Below are 13,513 nucleotides of genomic sequence, written 5' to 3' on the forward strand. Positions count from 1 at the left end.
TACTGTAGTCCTGTCTCACTTCATTTGAGTTTTCCTTCTTTTATTTCTTCAGTATTTGTCCTTTTTCTTAATTTATGCATTATTTATTCAAATTTTCTTTGTCTTTTAAATTTTCTCTGTTTTATATATCTCTAAATTTCCTTTTTAAAACAATTTTTCTTTCATGTTTCCTTTATTTTTTGTTGTTTATGCGTTTCTATTTTTTTCCCTTTTTATGTATTTATTCTTTCGGCATTTTTTCTTCCCTTTTTCTTTATTTTGAAATGTATTCACTACTTTTTTTTAAAATATTGAATTTGTATCATTTTATTAAATTATTTTTTTTCCCTTTTCTATTTCTCAGTTTCTTTTTTGGTTATGTATTTTCAAAAAAAAGTTTTCCTGTTTTTCTTCCCTTATCCATTTCTTTTTATGTCTTTTATAAATTTATAAACATTTTACTCATGCATTTGTATTTTTCCTTTTTTAAATTATATTTTTATTCTTTAAATTTATTAATTTCTTTTTTAATTTTATTAAATTGTTTTTAGTTTATATTGTATATTTTTTACATTTTTCTTTATTTTAAAATACTTTTATCGTTCAATTTTCTTTTTTTAATAATTGTTCTTCTTTCCTCTCTTTTATTAGGGGCCAAGCCCCGAAGGGGCTGTAGCCCCTCTTGGAATTGTTAGTTTACTTTATTATTATTATTTTTCCCGAATGGGAGTCAATGGCAGCCCTATGAACCGTAAGTAGGAAAGTGATGAAATTTGGCAACATTGTAGAGATGCTCATGAAAAGTAATTGGACCATATTTGGAGTCTCTACACCCAACTCCATAGCGCCACCACCAGTTCAAAATTTCAACATTGAAATTGTTATAACTTTTGAACCCTTTGAGGTAGAAAAATGAAACTTAGTACACCTGATTCCTCTCCTCATGCTGATCGCATTCATCACCTTACATCAAAACCCCGCCCATTACAGTAGCAGCCATTTTGAAAAGTAGTGTTTAGTTTTTTTGCTACTCCTCCTTAAAAATTTGTCCAATTTTGTCCAAATTTGCCTCAGATGACCTTTGGAAAAAGCCGCACAGAAATGACTGAACAGATTTTTTTTATTTATCTTTATTCAACTCCTCCATGAACTGCCACCTTAACGTGGTGGAGGGGTTTGAGTACCCGAATGACCCTAGGAGCTACGTTGTCCGGGGCTATATGCCCCTGGTAGGGTCTCCCAAGGCAAACAGGTCCTAGGTGACGGGTCAGACTAAGAGCAGTTCAAAAACCCTTATGATGCCAAGAAAAAGGAGGACCGTGACGTCGCCCGGTATGGCGCAGCCGGGGCCCCACCCTGGAGCCAGGCCTGGGGTTGGGGCTCGTATGCGAGCGCCTGGTGGCCGGGCCTTTCCCCACGGGGTCCGGCCGGGCTCAGCCCAAAGGAGCGACGTGGGGACACCTTCCCGTGGGCCCACCACTCACGGGAGGGACCGTAAGGGGCCGGTGCAAAGCGAATCGGGCGGCAGTCGAAGGCGGGGGCCTAGACGACCCGATCCCTGGACACGGAAACTAGCTCTTGGGACATGGAATGTCACCTCGCTGGCGGGGAAAGAGCCTGAGCTTGTGCGTGAGGTTGAGAGGTTCCGACTAGAGATAGTCGGAATCACCTCCACGCACGGCTTGGGCTCTGGAACCACACTCCTCGAGAGGGGATGGACTCTTCACCACTCTGGAGTTGCCCATGGTGAGAGGCGGCGGGCTGGTGTGGGTTTGCTTATAGCTCCCCAGCTCTGCCGCCATGTGTTGGAGTTTACCCCGGTGAACGAGAGGGTCGTTTCCCTGCGGCTTCGGCTCGGGGATAGGTCTCTCACTGTTGTGTGTGCCTACGGGCCAAACAGCAGTGCAGAGTACCCGACCTTCTTGGTGTCCCTGGGAGGGGTGCTGGAGAGTGCTCCGACTGGGGACTCCGTCGTTCTACTGGGGGACTTCAATGCCCACGTGGGCAATGACAGTGAAACCTGGAGGGGCGTGATTGGGAGGAACGGCCCCCCTGATCTGAACCCGAGTGGTGTTCAGTTATTGGACTTCTGTGCTAGTTACAGTTTGTCCATAACGAACACCATGTTCAAGCATAAGGGTGTCCATCAGTGCACATGGCACCAGGACACCCTAGGTCGTAGGTCAATGATCGACTTTGTGGTCGTTTCATCTGACCTGCGGCCGTATGTCTTGGACACTCGGGTGAAGAGAGGGGCGGAGCTGTCAACTGATCACCACCTGGTGGTGAGTTGGATCCGAGGGCGAGGGAGGAAGCTGGACAGACTCGGTAGACCCAAGCGTACTGTAAGGGTCTGCTGGGAACGTTGGGCCGAGTCTCCTGTCAGAGAGATCTTCAACTCCTGCCTCCGGCAGAACTTCGACCAGATCCCGAGGGAGGCTGGAGATATTGAGTCCGAATGGACCATGTTCTCCACCTCCATTGTCAAAGCGGCCGCTCGGAGCTGTGGCCGTAAGGTCTCCGGTGCCTGTCGAGGCGGCAATCCTCGAACCCGGTGGTGGACACCGGAAGTAAGGGATGCCGTCAAGCTGAAGAAGGAGTCCTATCGGGCCTGGTTGGCTTGTGGGACTCCTGAGGCAGCTGACACGTACTGGCAGGCTAAGCGGACTGCAGCCCGGTTGGTTGTGGAGGCAAAAACTCGGGCCTGGGAGGAGTTCGGTGAGGCCATGGAAAAGGACTATCGGCTGGCCTCGAAGAGATTCTGGCAAACCGTCCGGCGCCTCAGGAGGGGGAAGCAGTGCCCTACCAACGCTGTTTACAGTGGCGATGGGCGGCTGTTGACCTCAACTGGGGATGTTGTCGGACGGTGGAAGGAATACTTCGAGGATCTCCTCAATCCCGCCGTCACGTCTTCCATTGAGGAAGCAGAGGCTGGGGGCTCAGAGGAGGACTCGTCCATCACCCAAGCTGAAGTCACCGAGGTGGTCAAGAAACTCCTCTGTGGCAAGGCACCGGGGGTGGATGAGATCCGCCCTGAGTACCTCAAGTCTCTGGATGTTGTGGGGCTGTCTTGGCTGACACGCCTCTGCAGCATCGCGTGGCGGTCGGGGACAGTGCCTCTGGGATGGCAGACCGGGGTGGTGGTCCCTCTTTTTAAAAAGGGGGACCGGAGGGTGTGTTCCAACTATAGGGGGATCACACTTCTCAGCCTCCCCGGGAAAGTCTATGCCAGGGTACTGGAGAAGAGAATTCGGCCGATAGTGGAACCTCGGATTCAGGAGGAACAGTGTGGTTTTCGTCCTGGTCGCGGAACACTGGACCAGCTCTATACCCTCTACAGGGTGCTGGAGGGTTCATGGGAGTTTGCCCAACCAGTCCACATTTGTTTTGTGGATTTGGAGAAGGCATTCGACTGTGTCCCTCGCGGCGTCCTGTGGAGGGTGCTGGGGGAGTATGGGGTCCGGGGTCCTTTGCTGAGGGCTGTCCGGTCCCTGTATGACCGAAGCAGGAGTTTGGTCCGCATTGCCGGCAGTAAGTCAGACTTGTTCCCAGTGCATGTTGGACTCCGGCAGGGCTGCCCTTTGTCGCCGGTTCTGTTCATAATTTTTATGGACAGAATTTCTAGGCGCAGCCAGGGGCCGGAGGGTGTCAGGTTTGGGGACCACACGGTTTCGTCTCTGCTCTTTGCGGATGACGTTGTCGTGTTGGCCCCTTCTAACCAGGACCTTCAGCATGCACTGGGACGGTTTGCAGCCGAGTGTGAAGCGGCTGGGATGGGGATCAGCACCTCCAAATCCGAGGCCATGGTCCTCAGTCGGAAAAGGGTGGCTTGCCCGCTTCAGGTGGGTGGAGAGTTCCTGCCTCAAGTGGAGGAGTTTAAGTATCTAGGGGTCTTGTTCACGAGTGAGGGGAGGATGGAACGGGAGATTGACAGACGGATCGGTGCAGCTTCTGCAGTATTGCGGTCGATGTACCGGTCTGTCGTGGTGAAGAAAGAGCTAAGTTGTAAGGCGAAGCTCTCGATTTACCGGTCAATCTACGTTCCTACTCTCACCTATGGTCATGAGCTTTGGGTCATGACCGAAAGGACAAGATCCCGGATACAGGCGGCCGAAATGAGCTTTCTCCGCAGGGTGGCTGGGCGCTCCCTTAGAGATAGGGTGAGAAGCTCAGTCACTCGGGAGGAACTCGGAGTAGAGCCGCTGCTCCTCCACATCGAGAGGGGACAGCTGAGGTGGCTCGGGCATCTGTTCCGGATGCCTCCTGAACGCCTTCCCGGGAAGGTGTTTCGGGCATGTCCAACCGGGAGGAGGCCCCGGGGAAGACCAAGGACACGCTGGAGGGACTATGTCTCCCGGCTGGCCTGGGAACGCCTCGGTGTCTCCCCGGAAGAGCTGGAAGAAGTGTCTAGGGAGAGGGAAGTCTGGGCATCTCTGCTTAGACTGCTGCCCCCGCGACCCGGCCCCGGATAAGCGGAAGAAGATGGATGGATGGATGGATCTTTATTCAAAAGTTATACTGTCTCAAACTTAAAGAGGTCGACCCAAAATTGGTTCTGAAACTGTATATCGGCCAAACTTTGATCAATCGAAACAAAATTTGGTACGCTTCATCGGACTCATGATCTGGGGGTCCATGCCAAAGTTGGGAACAGCGCCACCTACAGGTCGTGAGATATCGAAAATGGCTATTTCTGCTCATAACTTCTGAACGCTTTGTCAGAAAATCATAATATTGGTGTCTATGGTTTCCTCGGGTCATGCCAAATCCGTGGATACCGGATTTGCTAGGATCAGATGAACCCTGGGTCCGCCATCTTGGATTTTGTCATAAATTGCAATATCTTTTATAATATTTAACATATCTGCACAAATATTGGTATGCATGACCGACAGCATGTCCTGAACATACATTAGAAGTTTCAGAACAGCGCCACCTAGTGTTCCATAGATATAAGGTTTTATTGCAAAAAGGCTTATAACTTTTGAAAACAAAGTTCAAAATTTAATTTCTTTATGTCATTATGTTCCTTGATTTATGCCAATTTCAACGATATCTCATTTGTCATTTTCCCAACATCTGACTGTCCGCCATATTGACGCAAATGAAAAACAGTTTTTTCGCTACTCTTCCTTCAGTTTTTGCCCAATTTTGTCCAAAAATTGCTCAGATGATATTTGGACTGAGCCGCACAGAAATGACTGAACGGATTCTTGATAGTTACTACCGTTCCTGAGAAATTTGTCTCTGAAGTTGACCTTGCCTGTGTTTGTGTCTTTATACTAGCTAGCTTAGCATGTCAATTGGTTAATTCTAAATTTTGCTTCTGTTCCAGACATTAAATGATTCTGAGAATGATCTAATCTGAACTTTTTAAATATTACATGCAGTGCATTTTTTACAAAAAAAAAATCTTCATTCTAAGTTGATTCTCACTTTAAGTAAGGAACCTTGGCAGCTTTTTGAAAGCATGTCTGCCCAGTGGCACAACACAATAAACTGCAGGCACAAGACCCAGAGATTGTGGGTTCGAGTCCCGTGTTGGGCAACTTTATAAAATTGTGTGTAATGGTGTGTTGTGCTGCTGTACTTGCTGTTTGAGCTATTTGCTGTCCTTGCGGTGCCTTCTGGGCTTGGCCCCGCAATTGCTGCTTGCAGCTATATTTATTATTTGTATTTGTTGTTTTATAGCTTGAATACAATTATTTTTTGTATTATTCCTTTATCACTGTGTGTTGAGCTGCTGTCCGTGGCTCTGATGTTTCCTCTGTTAATGGGCGGCTCACGGGTGTCCTAATGAGGCGGCCCACTTTCAGTCCCACACAAAGAGCTCATTCAGTCCCATGAGCCTCCAGTCATCTGTCCCATGAGCCTCCAGTCATCCGTCCCATGAGCCTCCAGTCATCCGTCCCATGAGCCTCCAGTCATCCGCTCATCTCCCTCATGCTGGTCAGTTTGAGACGTGTGCGGTTGACCTGTTCCTGGTCTTTGAGAAGTGAGCGTGATATTATTTCAGGGGTTTGATGCGATTATGTTTCAGCTGTTGAAGACAAAAGGGTAAAACTCTATAATAAGGTTTCATTAATTAACATGAACAATAATTCTATTATGTCGTGATGGTCTGCGCCTGAAGAAGGACAGGAAGTGGTTTGATGTGAAAGTTTATTCTGGACAGGTTAAGAGAATAACATCAGCTATTCATGATCAAAAACAGGAATATATACACAGGAGGTTTGCATTAAAACACTCAAGGCTTCAAGTGAGAGTTCAGCTGGACCGTTAAAAGCCGCCCAGTGTCCATCAGAGCAACAATGTGCTGCGCTGACCCGTACGAGCGGCCGCACGTCTGACCGCTCCATCCTCTGGAAGACACGGTTAAGGCTTCTGTGGCAAAAGAAGAGAGAGATGACCCCGCGACCCCTGTGCTGAGGTGCATTCTGGGATGTGCTCAGTAGGTGGAGGAGGTGGTGCTCATGGCGTCCTCGTTCAGGCGGCTGCTTCCGGGATGAACACTGGCGAAGTATTTCACATCCTTATCCACATCCATCTGCAGAGAGACGAGTGTGTGCTCCAGCGCCTCCTGCTGGCAGCCGGCCGACGACAGGAAGTACTCTAGAGGACACACAACACACACCATCAGCCACAGGAAGTGCTCTAGAGGACACACAACACACACCATCAGCCACAGGAAGTGCTCTAGAGGACACACAACACACACCATCAGCCACAGGAAGTGCTCTAGAGGACACACAACACACACACCATCAGCCACAGGAAGTGCTCTAGAGGACACACAACACACACACCATCAGCCACAGGAAGCGCTCTAGAGGACACACAACACACACACCATCAGCCACAGGAAGCGCTCTAGAGGACACACAACACACACCATCAGCCACAGGAAGCGCTCTAGAGGACACACAACACACACCATCAGCCACAGGAAGTGCTCTAGAGGACACGCAACACACACCATCAGCCACAGGAAGTGCTCTAGAGGACACGCAACACACACCATCAGCCACAGGAAGTGCTCTAGAGGACACACAACACACACCATCAGCCACAGGAAGTGCTCTAGAGGACACACAACACACACCATCAGCCACAGGAAGTGCTCTAGAGGACACGCAACACACACCATCAGCCACAGGAAGTGCTCTAGAGGACACACAACACACACCATCAGCCACAGGAAGTGCTCTAGAGGACACGCAACACACACCATCAGCCACAGGAAGTGCTCTAGAGGACACACAACACACACCATCAGCCACAGGAAGTGCTCTAGAGGACACACAACACACACCATCAGCCACAGGAAGTACTCTAGAGGACACGCAACACACACACCATCAGCCACAGGAAGTGCTCTAGAGGACACACAACACACACACCATCAGCCACAGGAAGTGCTCTAGAGGACACAATAATGGTTTAGCATTCAAATACATCGCGAATATGGAAACAATTGGATTTGAATGAGATATAAAATGAGATGCTCTTTAAAGGGATAGTTTACTCAAAATGTGATGTTTATCTGCTTACCCCTAAGGCATCCAAGATGTAGGTGTCTTCGTTTCTTCAGTAGAACACAAATGAAGATTTTTAACTCAACTGTTGCTGTGTGTCGCTCATATAATGCTTCTCAATGGAGACGAATTCTATTAGAGTAAAAAAAAAACGACACATTGATGTCTTAAGACACGAAACCCAACGGTATTTATGCAAATATATCACCTCATATCAGACGAACGCTTCAGCTCCAGACTGACATCACTTCCTGTGAGTGAAGTCAAAATTACGGCCAGGTCATAGATATGTATACGTAGATTCCTCATTTGAGCGATCCACGCAGGCACTAATGAGGAATCTACGTATATATATCTGCTATTTGACTTCACTCACAGGAAGTGATGTCAGTCTGCAGAGCTGAAGCGTTCGTCTGATATGAGGTGATATATTTTCATAAATACCGCTGGGTTTCTCTCAGAAGCCGATCGTTTCGTGTCTTAAGACATCAATGTGTCGTCACGAGCCGCGGGTTTAATTTAAAGTTGTCTGTGCATGTTTTTTTTACTCTAATACATCCCCAAATCAGAAAAAGTTGGGACAGTATGGAAAACGAAAAAAAGAAGTGATTTCTAAATTTACTTTGACTTGCATTTCATCGCAGACAATATGAACACAAAATATTTCATGTTTTGTCTGGTCAACTTCATGTCATTTGTAAATATGCATCCTTTCCTGTCATTCAGACCTGCAACACATTTCAAAAAAAGTTGCAATTTAGGGCTAGTAATGAGGTAAAATGGTTAAATAATGATGTGATTTGAAACAGGTGATGTCAACAGGTGATTGTAATTATGATTTGGTACAAAAGCAGCATCCAAGAAAGGTCTAATCCTTTAGGAGCAAAGATGGGCCGAGGATCGCCAGTTTGCCAACAAATACGTGAGAAAATTATTGAAATGTTTAAAAACAATGTTCCTCAAAGAAAGATAGGAAGAGATTTGGATATTTCACATTCAACAGTGCATAACATAATTAAAAGATTGAAGGAATCTGCAGGAATTTCAGTGCGTAAAGGACAAGGCCAAGCCTAAGCTGAACAACCGTGATCTCCGATCCCTCAGGCGGCACTGCATCAAGAATCGTCATCATCTAGAAGCCATATCACCACATGGGCTCAGGACTACTTTGGCAAACCTTTGTCAAGTACCACAATACGTAGTTACATCCACAAATGCCAGTTAAACTGTACTGTGCCAAAAGGAAGCCCTATGTTAACAGTGTCCAGAAGCGCCGTCGACTTCTCTGGGCTCGAGGCATCTGGGATGGACCATCACACAGTGGAAACGTGTACTGTGCTCAGATGAAGCAGTATTACAGGTATTTTTTGGGAGGAATGGACGCCGTGTGCTCCGGACCAAAGAAGAAAAGGATCATCTAGACTGTTACCAGCAACAAGTCCAGAAGCCAGGGTCTGTCATGGTATGGGGTTGTGTCAGTGCCCTTGGCAAAGGTAACTTGCACTTCTGTGAAGGCTCCATTAATGCTGAAAAGCACAGAGATTTTGGAGCATAATATGCTGCCTTCAAGAAGACATCTTTTCCAGGGACGTCCATGCATATTTCAACAAGACCACATTCTGCACACATTCTGCACACATTCTGCAGTCCTGGCTGTGGAGGAAGAGGGTTCGGGTACTTGACTGGCCTGCCTCAGTCCTGACCTGTCTCCAATAGAGAATGTGTGGAAGACCCCGAACTGTTGCCCACCTTAAGACTTGTTTGCAGGAAGAATGGGACAAAATTACACCTGAAACACTTCATCACTTGGTGTCTTCAGTCCCTAAACGTCTTTTAAGTGTTGTGAAAAGGAACGGCAACATTACAAAGTGGTAAATGCTTTACTGTCCCAACTTTTTTTGAAATGTGTTGCAGGTCTGAATGACAGGAAAGGATGCATATTTACAAATGACATGAAGTTGACCAGACGAAACATGAAATATTTTGTGTTCATATTGTCTGTAATTAAATACAAGTCAAAGTAAATTTAGAAATCACCTCTTTTTTTTTTTTTTTGCGTTTTCCATACTGTCACAACCTTTTCTGATTTGGGGTTGTAGAATTCGTCTCCATTGAGAAGCATTATATGAGCGACACACAGCAACAGTTGAGTTAAAAATCTTCATTTGTGTTCTACTGAAGAAACGAAGACACCTACATCTTGGATGCCTTAGGGGTAAGCAGATAAACATCACATTTTCGTTTTTGGGTGAACTATCCCTTTAATTGAAGTGTTACTCTCTTACAGCATTTGGATGCTTACTTTGAGTTTCTCATTAAAGGATTTCGTTTTGGTTTTCTGATTTTGTTTTAGCCTAAATTTGTTTAGTTCTTGATCCGTTCTTACTCCATGCCTTACCTATTCTGAATACCGTTACATTTAACGGATATGTAGAATCATGGGCGTCACTAGGCCCTTTTTAGGGGGGCTAAATAAACATATCACCCTAAAAAATGTGTGATTAAACGTTATAACATGAAACATGCGGAGGCTTCATCTCGTCTTTTAATCCGCGTGTTCTTCAATCCGCTGTGGCGGCGAGCAGAGCGTCAGAAGCAGAGGTGTGTGTGCTGATCTGAGCTCTCATTGGTCTGTCACTGCTCGTCAAAGCCAAAATATTTGAGAAAACCAATCAGATCAGAGTAGGCGGGCTTTATGTTCACAGAAGCTGCGGAGGCGGAGCGCGACTCGACGTCAAGTGAGAGATTTGAAGATAAACTAAACGCTTCATATTTGAGCTGCTTCTGCAAGCCAGAAATGTTAAACAAATGACAAAAATATTCACGCAAATTAATAAACTTGCGTCTAATTTCGACATTTTGAATTGAAACAGGCCTATGTAATGTCATTTATAATATAATTAACAAACAAGAAATATTAACAAAGCCGTTTTCTTCAGATTAGGGATAGTATGTGTACTAATGAATAATAGTAATGAATGTGTGCATATTGTAAATTAATTTAAAAAATTTAGTTACCAAGCTTTCCTGTTAGCCTTTGAAAATGATTCATAAAACATATAAATATCAGTTAAACATATGTTTACTGTCTTCACTGATGAAAATGGAAAAACTTTATCGGTCATATCTGCCCACTGACATGGTTTTTAAGTTATTGTTATCTCATTTTTTGGCGTTCAGAACATCTTAAAATGCACATATTAATAAGCCACTAGTTAATAGTGAATTGGAGCTAAACTAAAGTGTTATCATTTCCTCATACCCTCACTGAGGCTGAGCCGCCCTACAATGAAGATCCTAGACTCGCCCCGTGTGGAACGACAAACTAATAACAGACAAAAGACAATTACAGATAAAAACAAAGACAATGAAAAAGAGGAAACCAGAAAAAGAAAAGAAATAAAAAGAAAAAAAACTTTATAAATAAAAACAAACAACAACAACTGAAGAAGGACAGAGCGAAGACAACAAAAACAATTAAATAAAAAGGACAATCAGAAAGAATAAAGAAAATACAAAATAAAAAGGAAAAATAAAAATACGTAAAACAAAGATAAACAGGACTGAATAAATAGGTAAATTAAGGAAAAATAACATGAAAATGACAACCCTCTACACACACATATACATACATATATATATGTAATATTTCTTAAATATATACATTGTGTGTATTTTATATATACACATATTAATTATACCGTGCCCTAACTCACTCTCTCACTCGTATGAATGCATGTTTGATATTTTAACTGGTGGTGGTGCTTAAGATTTTGTTGGTCATTCAGTGTTTCTGTATTAGTAATAGATAATAGTAATTATTAATTAGATAATAATACTACTTTTAATACGCAACGCACTAAAGGCTGATGAGCTGCTGGGTTCATGAATATTAATCACGTTGTCTGCATTTGCTCGAACTGATTTGCTGAAATCAAAACAGAGAAGGTAATAGCACCAGCCAATGAGATTGCCGTTTGTGCATTAGTCCCGCCCACTACCGCATATCTTCTGCTTCTTAAAAGCTTAATTCCAGATGAACAGGAAAATACAAAGATTATGGTTTACAGTAGCGATGTCACGACAAATTCCAGAACATTTTACAGTTCTCGGTACCAACATCGAAACCACAGCTAAATGTTTTATTTAACTATTTAATTTTTTTTTTTTTATTAAATTCAATGAGTTTATTATTTATGATAATCATTATAAGTAAATAAGTACACATTTAAGTGAGTTGTGCGTCTTCACACTAGAGTTTACAGCACAGATTCACTCGCATCCACTGAGCTGAACTATAGACAGATCGCTTGACGGAGAGCAAAACTGTTCAGCGAGTGAAGATATATCTGTGGTAAACTTATTCTTAGCCACACACACACACACACACACACACACACACACACACACACACACACACACACACACACACACCTAGGCATTTATTAACCAATGGCTGATGATAGATATTATTTAGTTGCCCAGAGTGAAGATTTTCTGGCATTGTAGAGATGCTATAGAAGTAAATCAGCTGTTTTTCATTCTTTTGTTTCTGGAACAAATAAAAACAAACAACAGAAAAAAAGGAAGAGAGACAGAACACGACAATAAAATGGACAATCAGAAAGAAACAAAGAAAATAAGAAAAATGGGAAAAAATACAAACAATTAAAAATAAAGCAAAATAAAATAAAATATAAAGATAGATAAACAAATTGATGAAAGACAAAAGAAAAGTTTGGACAGATAAAAATAAAGATGATGAAAAATAATCATAAATAAAAAACAAACAAAACTAAACTAAAAAAAAAAAAGACAAAAACAAATGAAGAAAAGAAAGAAAAAAATAAAAATAATTTAAAAAATCATTAAAAATAAAGAAAAATAAATTAAAGGAAATAAAAAGGAAAAAGAAATGCATAAAAACTAGTGCTGTCAGTTAAACGCGTTATTAACGACGTTAACGCAAACCTATTTTAACGGCGTCAATTTTTGTATCGCGAGATTAACGTTCTTTTTGGTCTAACAAACTTTGTAGTTTTTTCACATGCTGTTGCAGCAACTAGTAACGTTAGAAAAACTACAACACCACTCCGGATGTAGCTAGACCGGAAACAAAACATCAGGCACGCTGCGGCTGCCCGCACTCGTTTGGGCCATTAAAAGAGTAGACGTGGATGGCAAGCGTGAGACGCCGAAATGAGAAACGTATTATGCCATGGTTTAACTCAGGGGTCTTCAACTAAAAGTGCTTGTCTTGAGCGCTGCTTTCTGCTCTGACACCAGACGCGAATGAAGCGTTTTGCGCGAGTGATTTAAGTCAATGCAAAGACGCAAATAGACATTCTGCGGCGCGAATTAAGCGGCGTGCATGTCGCGTCATTCGCGTCCGGTGTGAACGCACCATCAGTCTCTTCTTCACTGCATGCTTGACCGCGCATCTGGGTCTGAACGTAGTAACAGTGAGCATTGCAACGTTAACTGTTTCATTACGTCAAAAGGCTTCGCGGTCCGGATTCGGACCGGAGTCCGCTAGTTGGCGACCCCTGGTTTAACTGCACTATAGGCGGAGTCCTAGTTTACCTTGCATGTGCACTTTGTAATTTTATTTTGTATCACCCTGTTTTGATCCCTTAGAAAGGGCTGTTGAAGGGGCTGTTTGTGCAACAAAGTATTTGTTTCACCCTTTTATTGATGGGCAGTGTTACATTGTGTGAGCGATTATTTGCTCCAAGTGAGAATGTTGGTGTGAAATCGAACACTAAAGTATGCCAATGTTGTTTTCAATAAAACAAACATTTGAACAAAGCAAGCCGATCCACTTTTCTATGTTGATAAGAGCATTAAAATAAGAAAAAATTATGGGACAAAAAGAAATCAAGGGACATTTAGAATAAATAAAAATGTGCGATTAATTGTGATTAATTGTGAGTTAACTATGACATTAATGCGATTAATCGCGATTAAATATTTTAATCGTTTGACAGCACTAATAAAAA

General features: G+C 43.6%; 1 protein-coding gene across 8 annotated transcripts in view; it reads right to left on the reverse strand.

The window, feature by feature from the left end:
* Positions 1–6,125: 6,125 nt before the first annotated feature.
* The window catches only part of ppp4r1 (protein phosphatase 4, regulatory subunit 1), a 69,015-nt gene continuing 61,627 nt past the window's right edge, over positions 6,126–13,513 (reverse strand). For 7 of the 8 annotated variants that reach the window (XM_079806413.1, XM_079806410.1, XM_079806408.1 and 4 more), the window contains one exon: positions 6,126–6,591. In XM_079806413.1, coding sequence (XP_079662539.1) covers positions 6,428–6,591 — 164 coding nt within the window. In that variant the 3' untranslated portion in view covers positions 6,126–6,427. Of the gene's footprint in view, positions 6,592–11,944; positions 12,067–13,513 lie in introns of all 8 variants that reach the window. The other variant, XR_013815682.1, reaches the window with a different exon arrangement.

The sequence above is a fragment of the Gobio gobio genome, assembly GCF_949357685.1.
Source record: "Gobio gobio genome assembly, chromosome: 23".
In the NCBI taxonomy this organism is placed as follows: Eukaryota; Metazoa; Chordata; class Actinopteri; order Cypriniformes; family Gobionidae; genus Gobio; species Gobio gobio.